At 50.7% G+C, this 12,798-nt stretch overlaps 1 protein-coding gene across 6 annotated transcripts in view; it reads left to right on the top strand.

Moving 5' to 3' along the window:
* The window catches only part of Celsr1 (cadherin EGF LAG seven-pass G-type receptor 1), a 137,505-nt gene that overhangs the window by 85,753 nt on the left and 38,954 nt on the right, over positions 1-12,798 (top strand). For all 6 annotated transcript variants that reach the window (XR_003842391.1, XM_021217425.2, XM_029531144.1 and 3 more), the window contains exons 6-8: positions 10,289-10,446; positions 11,814-11,977; positions 12,295-12,420. Coding sequence is in view for 5 of the 6 variants with exons in the window: in XM_021217425.2 (XP_021073084.1) it covers positions 10,289-10,446; positions 11,814-11,977; positions 12,295-12,420 (448 nt within the window). In the remaining variant the exon portion in view is untranslated. The remainder of the gene's footprint in view (positions 1-10,288; positions 10,447-11,813; positions 11,978-12,294; positions 12,421-12,798) is intronic.

Genomic DNA, 12,798 nt, shown 5'->3' with positions numbered 1-12,798 from the left:
CTCACTCTGTAGACCAGGCTGGCCTTGAACTCAGAAATCCGCCTGCCTCTGCCTCCCGAGTGCTGGGATTAAAGGCGTGCGCCACCACGCCTGGCCAGTCTTCCTTTCATAGCTTGTGCATAGCAGGGTCTGCTTCCCAATAATTAGGGAGGAAACGTGTGACCAGGCAAACTGTGTCAGCTGTGAGAAGATCGTGGTGATACTGTACAGCTGTGATCTTGGTAAAGGAAGGCGAGAGAGAAAGAGGCGGGGCTGGGGGGAGCTAGAGAGTGAGCGCACATTGTACAGGAACTGCAAACCATTGGGAGATACAGATAGAGGGCTCAGGTGTTCAGAGCGCTGGCTGGCATGAGTTTGGTACCCAGCATGCACGTGGAAGCTCACAAGCATCTGTAACTCCAGTTCCCGGGGAATTTGTCATCCTCCTGTTCTTCCCGACACTGCACTGTTGAGTGGTGTACATACACGCGCAGGCAAAACACCCATACCCATTAAAAAAAAAAAAAAAAATCTAAAGGGCTCGCAAAATATTGTTTTCAAATGACAATAAATCAAACTGACGTGATTAATGTCAGTATGGGTTTCGATGTTTTCCTTGTCTGCATAAATCTGCCAGGGAAGGATTACCGTGTGTATTCTTGTCTATTCAGGCCGAGTGTGTTTCTGGTACAAAATCCAGAGTCCCTTTTATGACAAGAGGGGGCTCTAGCAGAAAGTACCCCTCTTCTCAGCACCAACCCCCCACCCCTGACTGGGGTTGGGGGAAATATAGGGTGACCTTGGACTGACCTCTGGGTATAAATCTTATTCTCAGGAATTGCCTGAGCTTGGCTGGCATGACTCACTTGGCTTGCTCACATGGTTCAAAATCTCTGTTTGTCTGTGTTGCATGTGAAACCCCAAGATCCAGAAGAGGTGGGTTGTGCACTCTGCCTTCAAGCCCCTATGATAGGGGAGGGTCTCTGCTGGTCCAGCAAACCCATGGGTCTTGCTCAGACACTTGGGCAAGTCTTTCCCCAGCACTTCCAGGTCCTTGTTTTGTTTGTTTGGTTTGTTTGTTTGTTTGTTTGTTTGTCTGTTTTGAGACAGGGTCTTATTACGTAGCTGTCCTGGAATTCACTATGTAGACCAGGCTGGCCTTGAACTCACTGAGATTCACCTGCCTCTGTCTCCTACTTGCTGGGGTTTAAAGTGTTCACCACCACACTCAAGGGACCTCCAGGTTCTTTGAGGTATGAAGTCTCAAGGCAGTGTTGCAAACGGCGTGCGTGGTGGCTGTTTGTGAACATGGTGTAAATTCGGGTGGCTCTATGATCCTTCTGTGTGTCAAGCATCCGCCATCTGGGTCAGTGGCCAACGAACCATTTTGGGATTCTTTTTTTTTTTCTCTTATATTTTTTTCAACAGATCTTCAGATTTGAAGACTATGTAAGATAAACATGCCACGTTTTCATAAAGTTAATTGAGCTTTGCAAAGAACCTAAAACTGTTCTGACCAAGGGTACAGCAAAGTGACCTTACTTTGTGGGGGGTTTTGGGGTCTTTTGTTTTTTTCTTTTTTTACTCTTCTACTGCACAAAGTCCTCTTGCCAACAAAGGGAGAGTATGATGTTTCATATGAGCCTATGAGAGTGCACCCCAGGGGTTCCATTACCATAAAAGCTCTCATTGTCCACAAGCCCGAGCCTGTAGTGTGAATTAGTTGTTTCTTTCCGGCTGTGTTTCCTGCCGAGGCAGCGAACTCCCGCCTGGCCTACGCAGGTATTCCATAAATATCGAGTAGCCACACTTCCACACAGGCATATTCTACCACCTCTCCGTGGGTCACGGGGTGATGTCTGAGACCCCGGTTATCTATTCTCCAATCTCCGCCCTTGGAATGTTAAATGGTTCCCTTGAAGCCAAGCTTGGTGGGTAATAGAAGCCAACCAAGGGGCCTGGAGTGGCCAGAGAGCCCTGTGGGAGTGTTGGCTGGGTGCCCCTCTGTAGAGCTGCAGTGCTAGTGATGGGCCAGGCAGCAGGCACAAGGTCACAGCCTTGTCCTCTGACAGGTGGCAGAGCCGGGAGATAAGGTGCTGGACTTCTGTTCCTAAACACAGACTGGTCAGACGGTTGGGAGCCGCCTGCGTGGAAATTTCACAGCTTCTGGGCTCACCCTGGGCCTTTGTGTGTTCCATTGCTCTGTTATGGGAAGTCCTCCAGGAGCTAGGCAGTCTGACCTGGGTGTGTCCTGCCTGGTGGAATGGCTGCTTCCCCTCCCCGACCTCCCCCATCCTCCTCCATTCTACCCCTGTGTTCTGTGCAACTTGAAATGTAGTTTGCACGAGCAAGCCCAGCTCCCCTCTTCTCCATCTTAGTACTGGGACCACGTACACAGACATCTTGCCCGGTGCTAGGGTGTATACGGCTACACTGGTCTCCTGGGTTCTGGGAGGAGATGGGGAAACTGAGGCACAGAACTTTTCCGACGGGGGTTGGGGGGAAAGACGCGTGGCTGAGACACCACCTGTGTCTTTCAGCTGCTGATGTGTCAGTGGCTCTCGAATGTGTCATCCTCTCAGCCTGACACAAGGCCTCTCATTGTGACTGTCCCTTTCCTCCACAGTCTCTGCTTTTCCTAGCAAGCTCACACTTCCTCCCACCAATTCATCACCTACCTTCATCATGAAGGTTTGAGCTCTTTGCTCTTAGGGTCTATCAGGGGCACGAAGAAGTGAGGTCAGAAATAAGGTGCTAGAACGGGAGGTCTCTCTGTTGTGTTCCAGCCTTGGGGGTGGGAGGCAGAAAGAGGTCCATCGGGTCCTAGCCAGGGTAGGCCAGGCTATGTAAGAACGAATACAATTCTGTTCGTATGCCTGAAGTGTGAAATCTGCTGGTGAGTGTGTGTGTGTGTGTGCATGTGTGAGTGCTAGTGAATGTCTGTGTGAGTATGCATGAGCAGATGAACCACAGTGAGGGTGTGGCATGAGCGTGCAAGCACACACTTCTGTAGGCAATTGCCTGTGCTCTCCCCAGAGCACCTCAGGCTGCCTCATTGTGTAGCCTATGTACGCTTAGTGGGTCTTGTCTCAGATCTCTGGGATATGCACTGGTAAAGGAGAGACCAGGATCTGTTTCCCAGGTGTGCCCTTCCCCCACATTCCACATCTGTGATCAGGACAACTAGACTTTTGCCTTTGTCTTCAATGTGAAATGCAAGAGACACCAAATACAACCTTGTTACTAAGGGCTCATCCCATGCACGTGCTCAGGGTCTCAATGGCCGGAGAAGGCCGACTGAGGTGGGCAGGAAGTACCTGTGCAAGCCCATGGGTGACAGGCCCTGCAGGGTGGACACGGGGGTTGCTGTTGGAGAAATGACAGTACCACACACACGTCACCTCCTGCAAACATTCCTGGGCTCTGGCCATCCATGAATTCTTTGCTGTGAACGTTGGTTGTTCATTTCTGACACCGAGTGTGAACCCATTCACATCTTAAGCCTCACAGTACCTGCATCTGGTTTCATAGGCACCCCACTCTGCCCGCCCCCACGCTGAAACTGAACCCCCACTGGCCTCCCAATGAGGAATTGTCTGTAGCAGGGTTAAAAGACTACAGAAATGTGAGCACTCCGGAGGACCAAAGGCTTTTGTGTGTGCACAAAAGCGCTCTGCAGATACTTTAGGCATCTAAGTGGAAGGCATCGGGGAGGGGCCATACACCGGGAAGAAAATACGCTGGGGAAAAATGAAAGGGACGGCTCAGTGAGGCTTTGGCATCAGGAGTCCGGATCTGCACAGATAGGGAGAGCTGGCCTTTGGGGGCCTCACCTTGAAGTGCACAGTAGCCCTTGGTTTCTTGAGTGGAGGAGGAGTTACTGTGGTGGCTCCACCCACTGGCCATTTCCTTTCCACTTGGGAGCACGTGTGCGTGTGCATGTGTGCCTGCGTCTGTGTCTTGGTCTCTGTATGTCTCTGTATATGTGTATATGTGTATGTATCTATGTGTATGTGTGTGTGTGTCCAGCTCAGAGCAGCCTTTGTAATCAAGGTAGGACCCTGAGGTTGTAGATACACACTGTAGGGTACAGATGCTGAGTGTGTAGATGCTGATGATGGATGGCACAGACTCGGATGCAGGCATCATGTGCTGCTCTGCAGTCTGTTTCTCACCTCTGGGCTGTGTGTTTTTGTATCACTTTTGCCCAAGTGGCCTGGCCACTGCAGAGCACTCTGTCCTGGAGATGACACGTGGACATTTAGTGGGCCTGAAGAATACCTCAGGCTTGGGAGTCTCCCTGATCCGGCCATCTGCTCCCAAAGATCCAAACAGCCTTGGAGAAAGGCTAATCATCCCGTGCCCAGCATCCTACACAGAACAGAGGAAAACTCTGAGCCTGCCGCTTAGCTCCTTCAGTCATGTGCTCCTTGCTTTGGTGTAAATATGTGGCAAAATTTTTAAAGTTCACTTTTAAAATATTAGAAAGTGCTGGGTGTTGGTGATGCATGCCTTGAAGCTCAGCACCCGGGAGGCAGAGACAGAGGCAGAGGCAGGTGGATCTCTGAGTTTGAGGCCAAACCTGGTCTACAGAGTGAGTTCCAAGACAGCCAGGGCTACACAGAGAAACCCTCTCTCGAACAAACAAACAAACAAACAAACAGCCAAAAGCAAGTTAGAAAGCTGCCCGTTTTGTCCTGTTCTTTGTCCCTCTTCACCTGGTCTGGGGCCCTGGAAAACCAGTGGCTGTTCATGATGTTATCAGTGTCTCCAGTGCCGTCTCCACCCTCATTCATTGTGTCAGCTAATCACTGGGACATCAGCTTCTCACTGGGACACGCCCTCTATTTTATTTTAAATTTAATTTTTTCTCGTGGCAGGATCTCATGTATCCCAGGCTGGCTCAAACCTACTATGTAGCTAAAGCTGACCTTGACTTCCCAAGGGCGGGCAGGCATTACAGATGTGCGTCACTACACCTGGATTTAGGAAGTACCAGGGTTTGTACTGGGGCTTTCTGAATGCTGGATGAACACATCCCCAGCCTCCCCTTCCCTTTAAAAAAGCATGTTTAAAATCATGTGGGTTTTTGTGTGTGTGTGTGTGTACATGGGCTCATGAGTGGTGTGGTGTGTGTGGTTAGAAGATGGCTGTGAAGAATCCATTCTGTCTTCCCTCCGTGAGGACTCAGGGGTCACATTCGTATTCTCACTGGATGCCAGGTGTATTTACCCACTGAGTAAAAAGCCAAATGTCCTTTTAAAAATATTTCTTTTTGTCGCGGTGCTGGGACAGAACCCAGACACGCTTGCATGCTAGGTGAGGCTCTCCCTGTGAGCACAACCCTCCTGTCTTTCTTTGACCAAAGAATCCAGCCAAAGTCTCCATCGATGCACCCGCAGCATCCCCATCTGGTTTCCCCCATCTCGATTCAAACCACGCGTGCAGCTCATAAAGCCCTTACCAACGACAGCCAGCTTTCTTGCTGTGTCTTACCGCCCGCCCCAGCAGCTCAGGGGCTAAGTAATTGAATTGGGTGGACTTGAATTGGGTCCTGAGAGAGCAGAATGCATCCCTGGATAGCACTGGGTGAAGTCCTCATGGCCCAAAGATGCAACTTTGAAAACAAACTGTGCAACATGCTATCTAATCTAGGATGTTCTCCCAATGTTACAAGGATACTTTGTTGCCCTCGGTTGTCATCCCCAGCATCTCTCCAGCAGCCACAGCCACCAGCCAGCCTCGGTGTGGATGTGGATGTTCTGGGCATCCTGGCTGCGTGGCATCAAATAACTCCTCAGTGCCCTGCCTCAGGGCTCATCCGGTTGTGGTGTATGGCAGTGCCCCAGTTCCTTATGGCAAGTAATGGGCCAGGGTCTACCTCTGTCCCTGTATTGAGGGGACATTTCAGTTGATCCTGCTGTCACAGGGGAATTGTTAAGTACTGTTGTGAGCATGTGCGAACCTGTTTTTTTTTGTTTGTTTGTTTGTTTTGTTTTGTTTTGTGTCTCTACGTTCCCATGGGAGTGGGATTGACTCTGATGACATCCCTGCCTGCATCCTGGTCACCTCTTGTATCATTTTTCTGTCCACCCTCTCTTTTTTTTTTTTTTTTTTTTGTGAGACAGAGGCTCTCTACGTATTTCTGTCTGTCTTGGAATTCATTATGTAAACCAGGCCGTCCTAGGACTTGCAGAGATCTGCCTGCCATGTGCACCACCACCACTCCTGGTTTCTTTTTCTTTAACCTTGTCAGGGGGCTCCCCTCCCCCAGCGGGTGGTAAGCTGGTTGTCCTATAGCCAGGAGCTCAGACCCTTCACTGAGGTTGCTGTCTCCAGCCCCAGCAGGTGCTCCCCACCTGTCTCATTTCTCTCCTCTTCCTGATTGTGTTTGACCCATGAGTGCTTGGATCTCTGGTTCTCTGGCTACGAGCTCCTTCACGTTATCTACAAGGCCATGGCAAATGTTTTGGGGTGGTAACCAGCAGCAGTCACCCCAGAGCTCTACGACCTACTGACCGACCGACCGACCGGCTCTGACCCCTCACAATGGAGCCCAGTCATCAGCATGTCAGCAGCGGTTTGCTCCTTATCAGCAGGAGCTGTTCTGGAGAGAAACGTTGGGTGTTCCCTGCCCCCTGTTCTTCACCCCGGTGCTCTCTTTCCTCCCTGTCTGCGCTTGAATCCCATGGTGCTGAGCTGTTGATTACGAACCGTCGTGTACAGCAGTCACAATTTGGTAAATAGCAGCTTAGTTTCATTAAAGCCTCCGCGCATAAAGGCTGTTTATATCCACTCTCTGAAAGCCTCACACCCATTCCCAAAAATGTAAATTACACGCTACGGAGATGATACGGGGTTCGTACAGCCCGGGGATGGTCCTCCTTTCTCAGCACGGTACCTAACACTTAAGCATCCCTAATGGGTACCTCACCAATCTCCCGAAAGCAAGCTGCTGCTCCCAAGTGAGAAAACGGATGATTTTCCATAACCGCCTAACTACTACTTAACAGAGTTGGACTCTCTAAGGAAGTAGATAATCAGAGATTGACCTGAGATGCGTGGCTCCTCTTGGGTCCAGAAGAAAGGTTTGTGGAAGACTCCTCTACCTTAGTCAACACTACACTACTTCTAACATCAACAGGACAGATGGTCTACTCGGTGTGTGTGTGAGTTGTGTATGTTAGAGTATTTGAGTGTGTATCTCTGTAGATGATTGTCTTAGGGGGTTTCTGGGGCTTTGACACTATGACCAAGGCAACTCTTATAAAGGAAAATATTTCATTGGAGCTGGCTTATAGTTCAGGGTTTCACTCCATTATCATCGGTGTGGGGGAAGCATGGCAACTTGCAGGCAGACATGGTGCTGGAGAGAGGTAGCTGAGAGCTCTATATCCTGATTGGCAGGCAGCCAAAAAGAGAGTGACGCTGGGCCTCAAAGCCCACCTCCAGTGGTGACACACTTCCTCCGGCAAGGCCACACCTCCTGATAGTGCCACTCCATATGACCCAATAGGGGGTCAGCTTCATTCAACCCACCACAAGTGTGTGCGCCTATGTATCTATGTGAGTGTATCTCTGTGTGTATTTGTGTATGTGTGTGTTCATGCATTAGGATTTTGAGGGCTCAGATACAGATAATACAGGTGCACTTGCATTTTGTAGGGGGCAGAGGCCATATTTTCCTCAGTTGCTCCCCACCTTAGGTTTTTTTTTTTTAAGATTTATTTACTATTATATATAAGTACACTGTAGCTGACTTCAGACACATCAGAAGAGGGTGTCAGATCTCATTACAGGTGGTTGTGAGCCACCATGTGGTTGCTGGGATTTGAACTCAGAACCTTTGGAGGAGCAGTCAGTGCTTTTACCCACTGAGCCATCTCACCAGCCCTGGTTTGTTTGTTTTTTAAAGAGTTTATTTATGCAATGTATATGAGTACACTGTCATATGGTTGCGGATGGTTGTGAGCCACCGTGTGGTTGCTGGGAATTGAACTCAGGACCTCTTAGCCACTGAGCCATCTCTCCAGCCACCCACCTTAATTTTTTATTTTTTTTTTCACTGAATTTGGAGCCTTATGATCAACTAGTCTGGCTGGCTAGTTCTGTGACTCCATCTCCCCCATCTCCCACCCAGGGTTGGAATTATAGGCACACACGGACACACTGAGCTGATATGTGGGTCCTGGGGATCTGAACCCAGGTCCTCATGCTTGCCTGGCAAACAAGTTATGTGGTGAGCCCAGGTACTTTAATCTTAAATCCTACCTTAGACCCAGAGAAACTACCGTCAAGAGCTTGTTTAGGGCAGATGGTTGGAGGAGGCAGAGTGGAGGGTGCACATCATGTGACTGTGAGTACATGGCAAAGTCACCCACTATACTGCTTCAGGGTATGTGGCTGGAGCAGATGGACCCCGGGTCATACGCCTCAGACGATTGGCTGGGCTCCCGTCGCCAGCACGCCATGCATGACCTACCTTCCAGGGCAGTGTCTGCACCAAGCAGGTGCCTTGCTCCTTTGAGAGTCCTGAGGTTTCATTTGTGAATGAGCTGCAGAGTCATTCCCTGTTAAAAGGCATTGGGGTGATTTAATTATAGTCTCTGTATTTATAGCTGTTTCCAGCTGTATAAGAAACATGCTAATGCGAATGCAAGCCACCCCGGCTCTGTTAACAGCTCGAGGCGGCACTGACTGGGCCCACGGATTTAGTTTGTTGTTTGTTTGTTTGTTTTGAGGTGTGGTCTTGCTATGTTGCCTGGAACCCCCAAACTTGAGTGATCCTCCAGTCTCAGCGTCTTTAGTTCTAGGACTGTCAGTGTGTCAGTATACGCGTCTAGGCCTATTGGGTTTTTTTTTGGGGGGGGGGGTAGTATTAAGGAGAAATGTAGTCAGACTCTCTGTGGAGGAAGAGTCTTATATCTAATGTGCCAGTTGTAAAGTCTGATAACACTACCCTATGTTTATGGTCCTAGCACCTAGGGACATAGGCTTTGGTACCCTGATATGCAGGCCGAAAGGAAATCCATTTGCCCATCTCAACATAGCCTGCCAGTCTCTGGCTGTTTGCCCGTTTCTAAAACTCAGGACCTTCATACCTCTTGTCTAGTGTGGACAGTGCAGTTGGCTCCTTGTCTACTCCTAGAAAGATTTCAGAGGTTAGATACTTGGTGTCTCAAGAGGGCCCACTGAGAGCCTGCAACCATGATGGTCGACTGGAAAAGAAGCCATTTCTGGGTGGCAGCTGCAGCCTTGCAAACATGGGGAGGCTTCACTGCCATCCCTGGGTGGGAGCCACGGCTTGAGGAGGTGGGGGCCCAAGCAGGTAGGTGATATGAGCAGCAGGGTTAAGGCCACGAGGTTCCTGAGGAGTGGGTCTGGCCGGAAACATAGAAGAGGCCACCTCAGACCAGTGAAGGGATGAGAATAATTTGCTTCGGTTTATTTACATATTTGCATGTACACCAGAAGACGGCGTTAGACAGTTATGAGCTGCCATGTGGGTGCTGGGAACTGAACTCGGGACTTTCAGAAAAGCAGTGAGTTGCTCTTAACCACTGAGCCATCTTTCCAGCTCCGGATGAAGATAATCTGAGGGCGAGGCCAGCATGCGCACTCTGTGGGTACTTGGCATGATCAGGCTCCAGCTTTGGTGGCTGGGAAACAGGTCTCCATATTGGAGCCAGAAACCTGCAACCTGAACCCAGGGTTGTGGTGGCCAGAAGTCAGCAAAGAGCAAAAAGAAGGTCCTGTGTCATGACATGGCTGTACCTGAAGGCCACCGTTAGGGAGAACTAGCAACTGTGTGGCTTAGTCAACAGGGGTTCCTCCTCTTGGCCTGGAGGACTGGACTTGGATGGCTGAGGGACATGAAAAGATTTAGTTCCAGGGTCGCGTGGTTGTCTGTAGTCCTGGGTTTTTATTCCTAGCAAATATAAAAATGTATTTGTAAGCCAGCTTTCTAGGAGGGTCCTGCGTGCCCTTCCCTGGGTGTGGGCCCCAGTCATCTTGCCTCAGGCACTCACACTCTCTCTCTCTCTCTCTCTCTCTCTCTCTCTCTCTCTGCCTTGGGTTTGCCTTAACTTTGCTGCCCTAGCCTATTTCCAGCAACCTCTCATTCTGAGGTTCGGAGAAGGCCCTGTGTTCTGGGAAGATGCCCTGCGCCCCATGTAGCAGGTTGAGAGCTGGGGTATCTCATGCGTCATGCAATGCCCCCCCCCCCGCAGCGAGCGTGCAGAACTGGGACACCTGCCCAGGGCCTGGTGAGAGACAGAGCTGACCCATTCTATGTTTTCTGCCCCCACAGCCCAACATTGGCCACCTGGGCCTGCCCCATGGGCCGTCTGGAGAGAAGGTGGCTGTGGTGACGGTGGATGACTGTGACGCAGCTGTGGCCGTGCACTTTGGAAGTTACGTTGGGAACTACAGCTGCGCTGCCCAGGGCACTCAGAGCGGCTCCAAGAAGTGAGACTCCTGGAGGGGGCGACATAGGGCGTCCATAACCACTCAGGCCCTGTTCTAAACACAGGCCACCCTCGCCAGGCCAGTGCAGAGCACCTTGGTAGCCTCAGTCTAGGCTGGTTTCAGACTCTCTCCCTGTGGAGAGGCCTCTTCCTTCTCAGACCACAGAATCCTCCAGGATAAGTCCCCCAGAAGTACCTGTCAAGCTAGGTATGGCAGGGCATATCAATAATCCTAGCACTTGGGAAGCTGAGGCACAAGTATGGAGATTCTTCATAGCCTGGTCTACATCACGAATTTGAGGCCAGCCTGGGCTAAGCGGTAGGCACCTTTCAGAAGGGAAGTCAGTCTTACCCACTTACCCTTCTTGTATTTGTCTCCCTGGACTCTGGAATTACATGAGGTGGAAGGGACTGGGCTCTCCTTGCTGGTTTGGGGTCACTCAGGGATCATTTGAACCCAAGACAAAGAAATCCCATCACCCACATACAGGGCTAGCCTTGCTTTATTTTCTTTTGGTAACACGAACTTCAAAAGTTGAGAACCCGCTCCTGCTGTGTCCTAACTGATGGTGTGTGGGTGGGATGTAAAACATTGGGTTTTGATTTTTGCTTTGAGACAATGTCTCCCTATATAGACCAGGCTGTCCCCCAACTTCTAATTCCCCAGCCTCGGTATCCTTAGGGTTAGGATCACAGGCTACCACTGACCCTATCCCTGAATCTTTTTTTTTTTTTTTTGGTTTTTCGAGACAGGGTTTCTCTGTATAGCCCTGGCTGTCCTGGAACTCACTTTGTAGACCAGGCTGGCCTCGAACTCAGAAATCCGCCTGCCTCTGCCTCCCGAGTGCTGGGATTTAAGGCATGTGCCACCACGCCCAGCCTATCCCTGAATCTTGATCCCATTTTGAAGGTCATGTTCAGGTGAACCTGATGAGGTCACATCCTTCCCCATCCTCACTTAACTTGCTTTAACTTGATTGGTGGATTGTGTCTTGGGTCTAGTGCCCTGCCTGGGACCTCAGCTGTTCCCTGCTGGAGGCAGAGTTCTGCTCTAATCCCACTATCTCCCTAGAGAGCCAAGGGACAGTGGGATGCTCCCCTCTACCGCAGAGTAGAACTCAGTAGTGGTCCTCAGTTACCCCCAAACCTCCATTTGCTGGGAAATGATGCAAGTGTAAGGAAATTGAGGGTCAGAGACGCTGTGAGGTGCCCCCGGTGACCCTGACTCAGGTTGATTCCCACCCTCACCTCTAATCGTCTACCTTGGGCTTGTACCTACATTGTGATTGACACCTCTGGTGGTAGAGTCTCAGTGGCTTTACATCAATGCCAGGCCTGATATCACAGAAGATGGCTTTGCCTTCCCAGGTCACTGGATTTGACCGGTCCTCTGCTTCTGGGTGGTGTCCCCAACCTGCCAGAAGACTTTCCCGTGCACAGCCGTCAGTTTGTGGGATGCATGCGAAACCTGTCCATTGATGGCCGGATCGTGGACATGGCTGCGTTTATCGCCAACAATGGCACCAGGGCAGGTAGGCACAGCCCCTGGGTGTTTCGAACAGCATGGTGCCCACTGGACATTTGTGGTCACTCCAGGGATAGAAGGGCTCTTTCTACTTCCCAGAGAGTTCTTGAAATGTGCCTACCTGTGGGTGAGGGCCTCGTGGGAATGGGTAGAGAGCCACACACTCCAGTCTGGGGTTCTCACCATAACCAGCAGGTTCCTGGCTAGCCGTCTCCAGCTGATTGCGTTCACGAGTGGATCAGTGTGGGAAATGGGGAAGGTCTTTAAGGGGAGAACTGTCTGTGATCTTCCGATCAAAGCCAGGCTACACCCTCTGCCCTGTAGGCTGTGCTTCTCAGAGGAACTTCTGCGATGGGATCTCATGCCAGAATGGGGGCACCTGTGTGAACAGGTGGAACACGTACTTATGTGAGTGCCCACTCCGCTTTGGTGGAAAGAACTGTGAACAAGGTAAGGAAGGATTTGTCCACTCTTCCCTAGACTGCCAGATGGGAGGGGGAACACACAGCAGACTGGGGGAGGCTCGGAGAGAGGTCCAGGGCCTGGGGTCAGCTCCATAGGATATAAAGACAGGTAGCCATGAAGGTCAGAAGAGCAAGGTGGCTGTGGGCACACCTGAGCCCTGTGGAGTTCTAGGGTGTCTCTCTTGACAACTGCTGCTGATTGGGTCTAGTGATGAGCATGAAAGACGACCGCCTGCCCATCACTCAGAGACGCCACAGGGTTTGTGTGGTGTCTTTCTTTCCTGTTGCCGCATTAAAACACCATGATGAGGGGCTGGAGAGACGGCTCAGAGGTTAAGAGCAATGGCTGCTCTTTCAGAGGTCC

The sequence above is a fragment of the Mus pahari genome, chromosome 17 (genome assembly GCF_900095145.1).
Source record: "Mus pahari chromosome 17, PAHARI_EIJ_v1.1, whole genome shotgun sequence".
In the NCBI taxonomy this organism is placed as follows: domain Eukaryota; kingdom Metazoa; phylum Chordata; class Mammalia; order Rodentia; family Muridae; genus Mus; species Mus pahari.
Note: the sequence above shows the minus strand (reverse complement) of the source record. Positions and strands in the feature narration are given on the sequence as shown.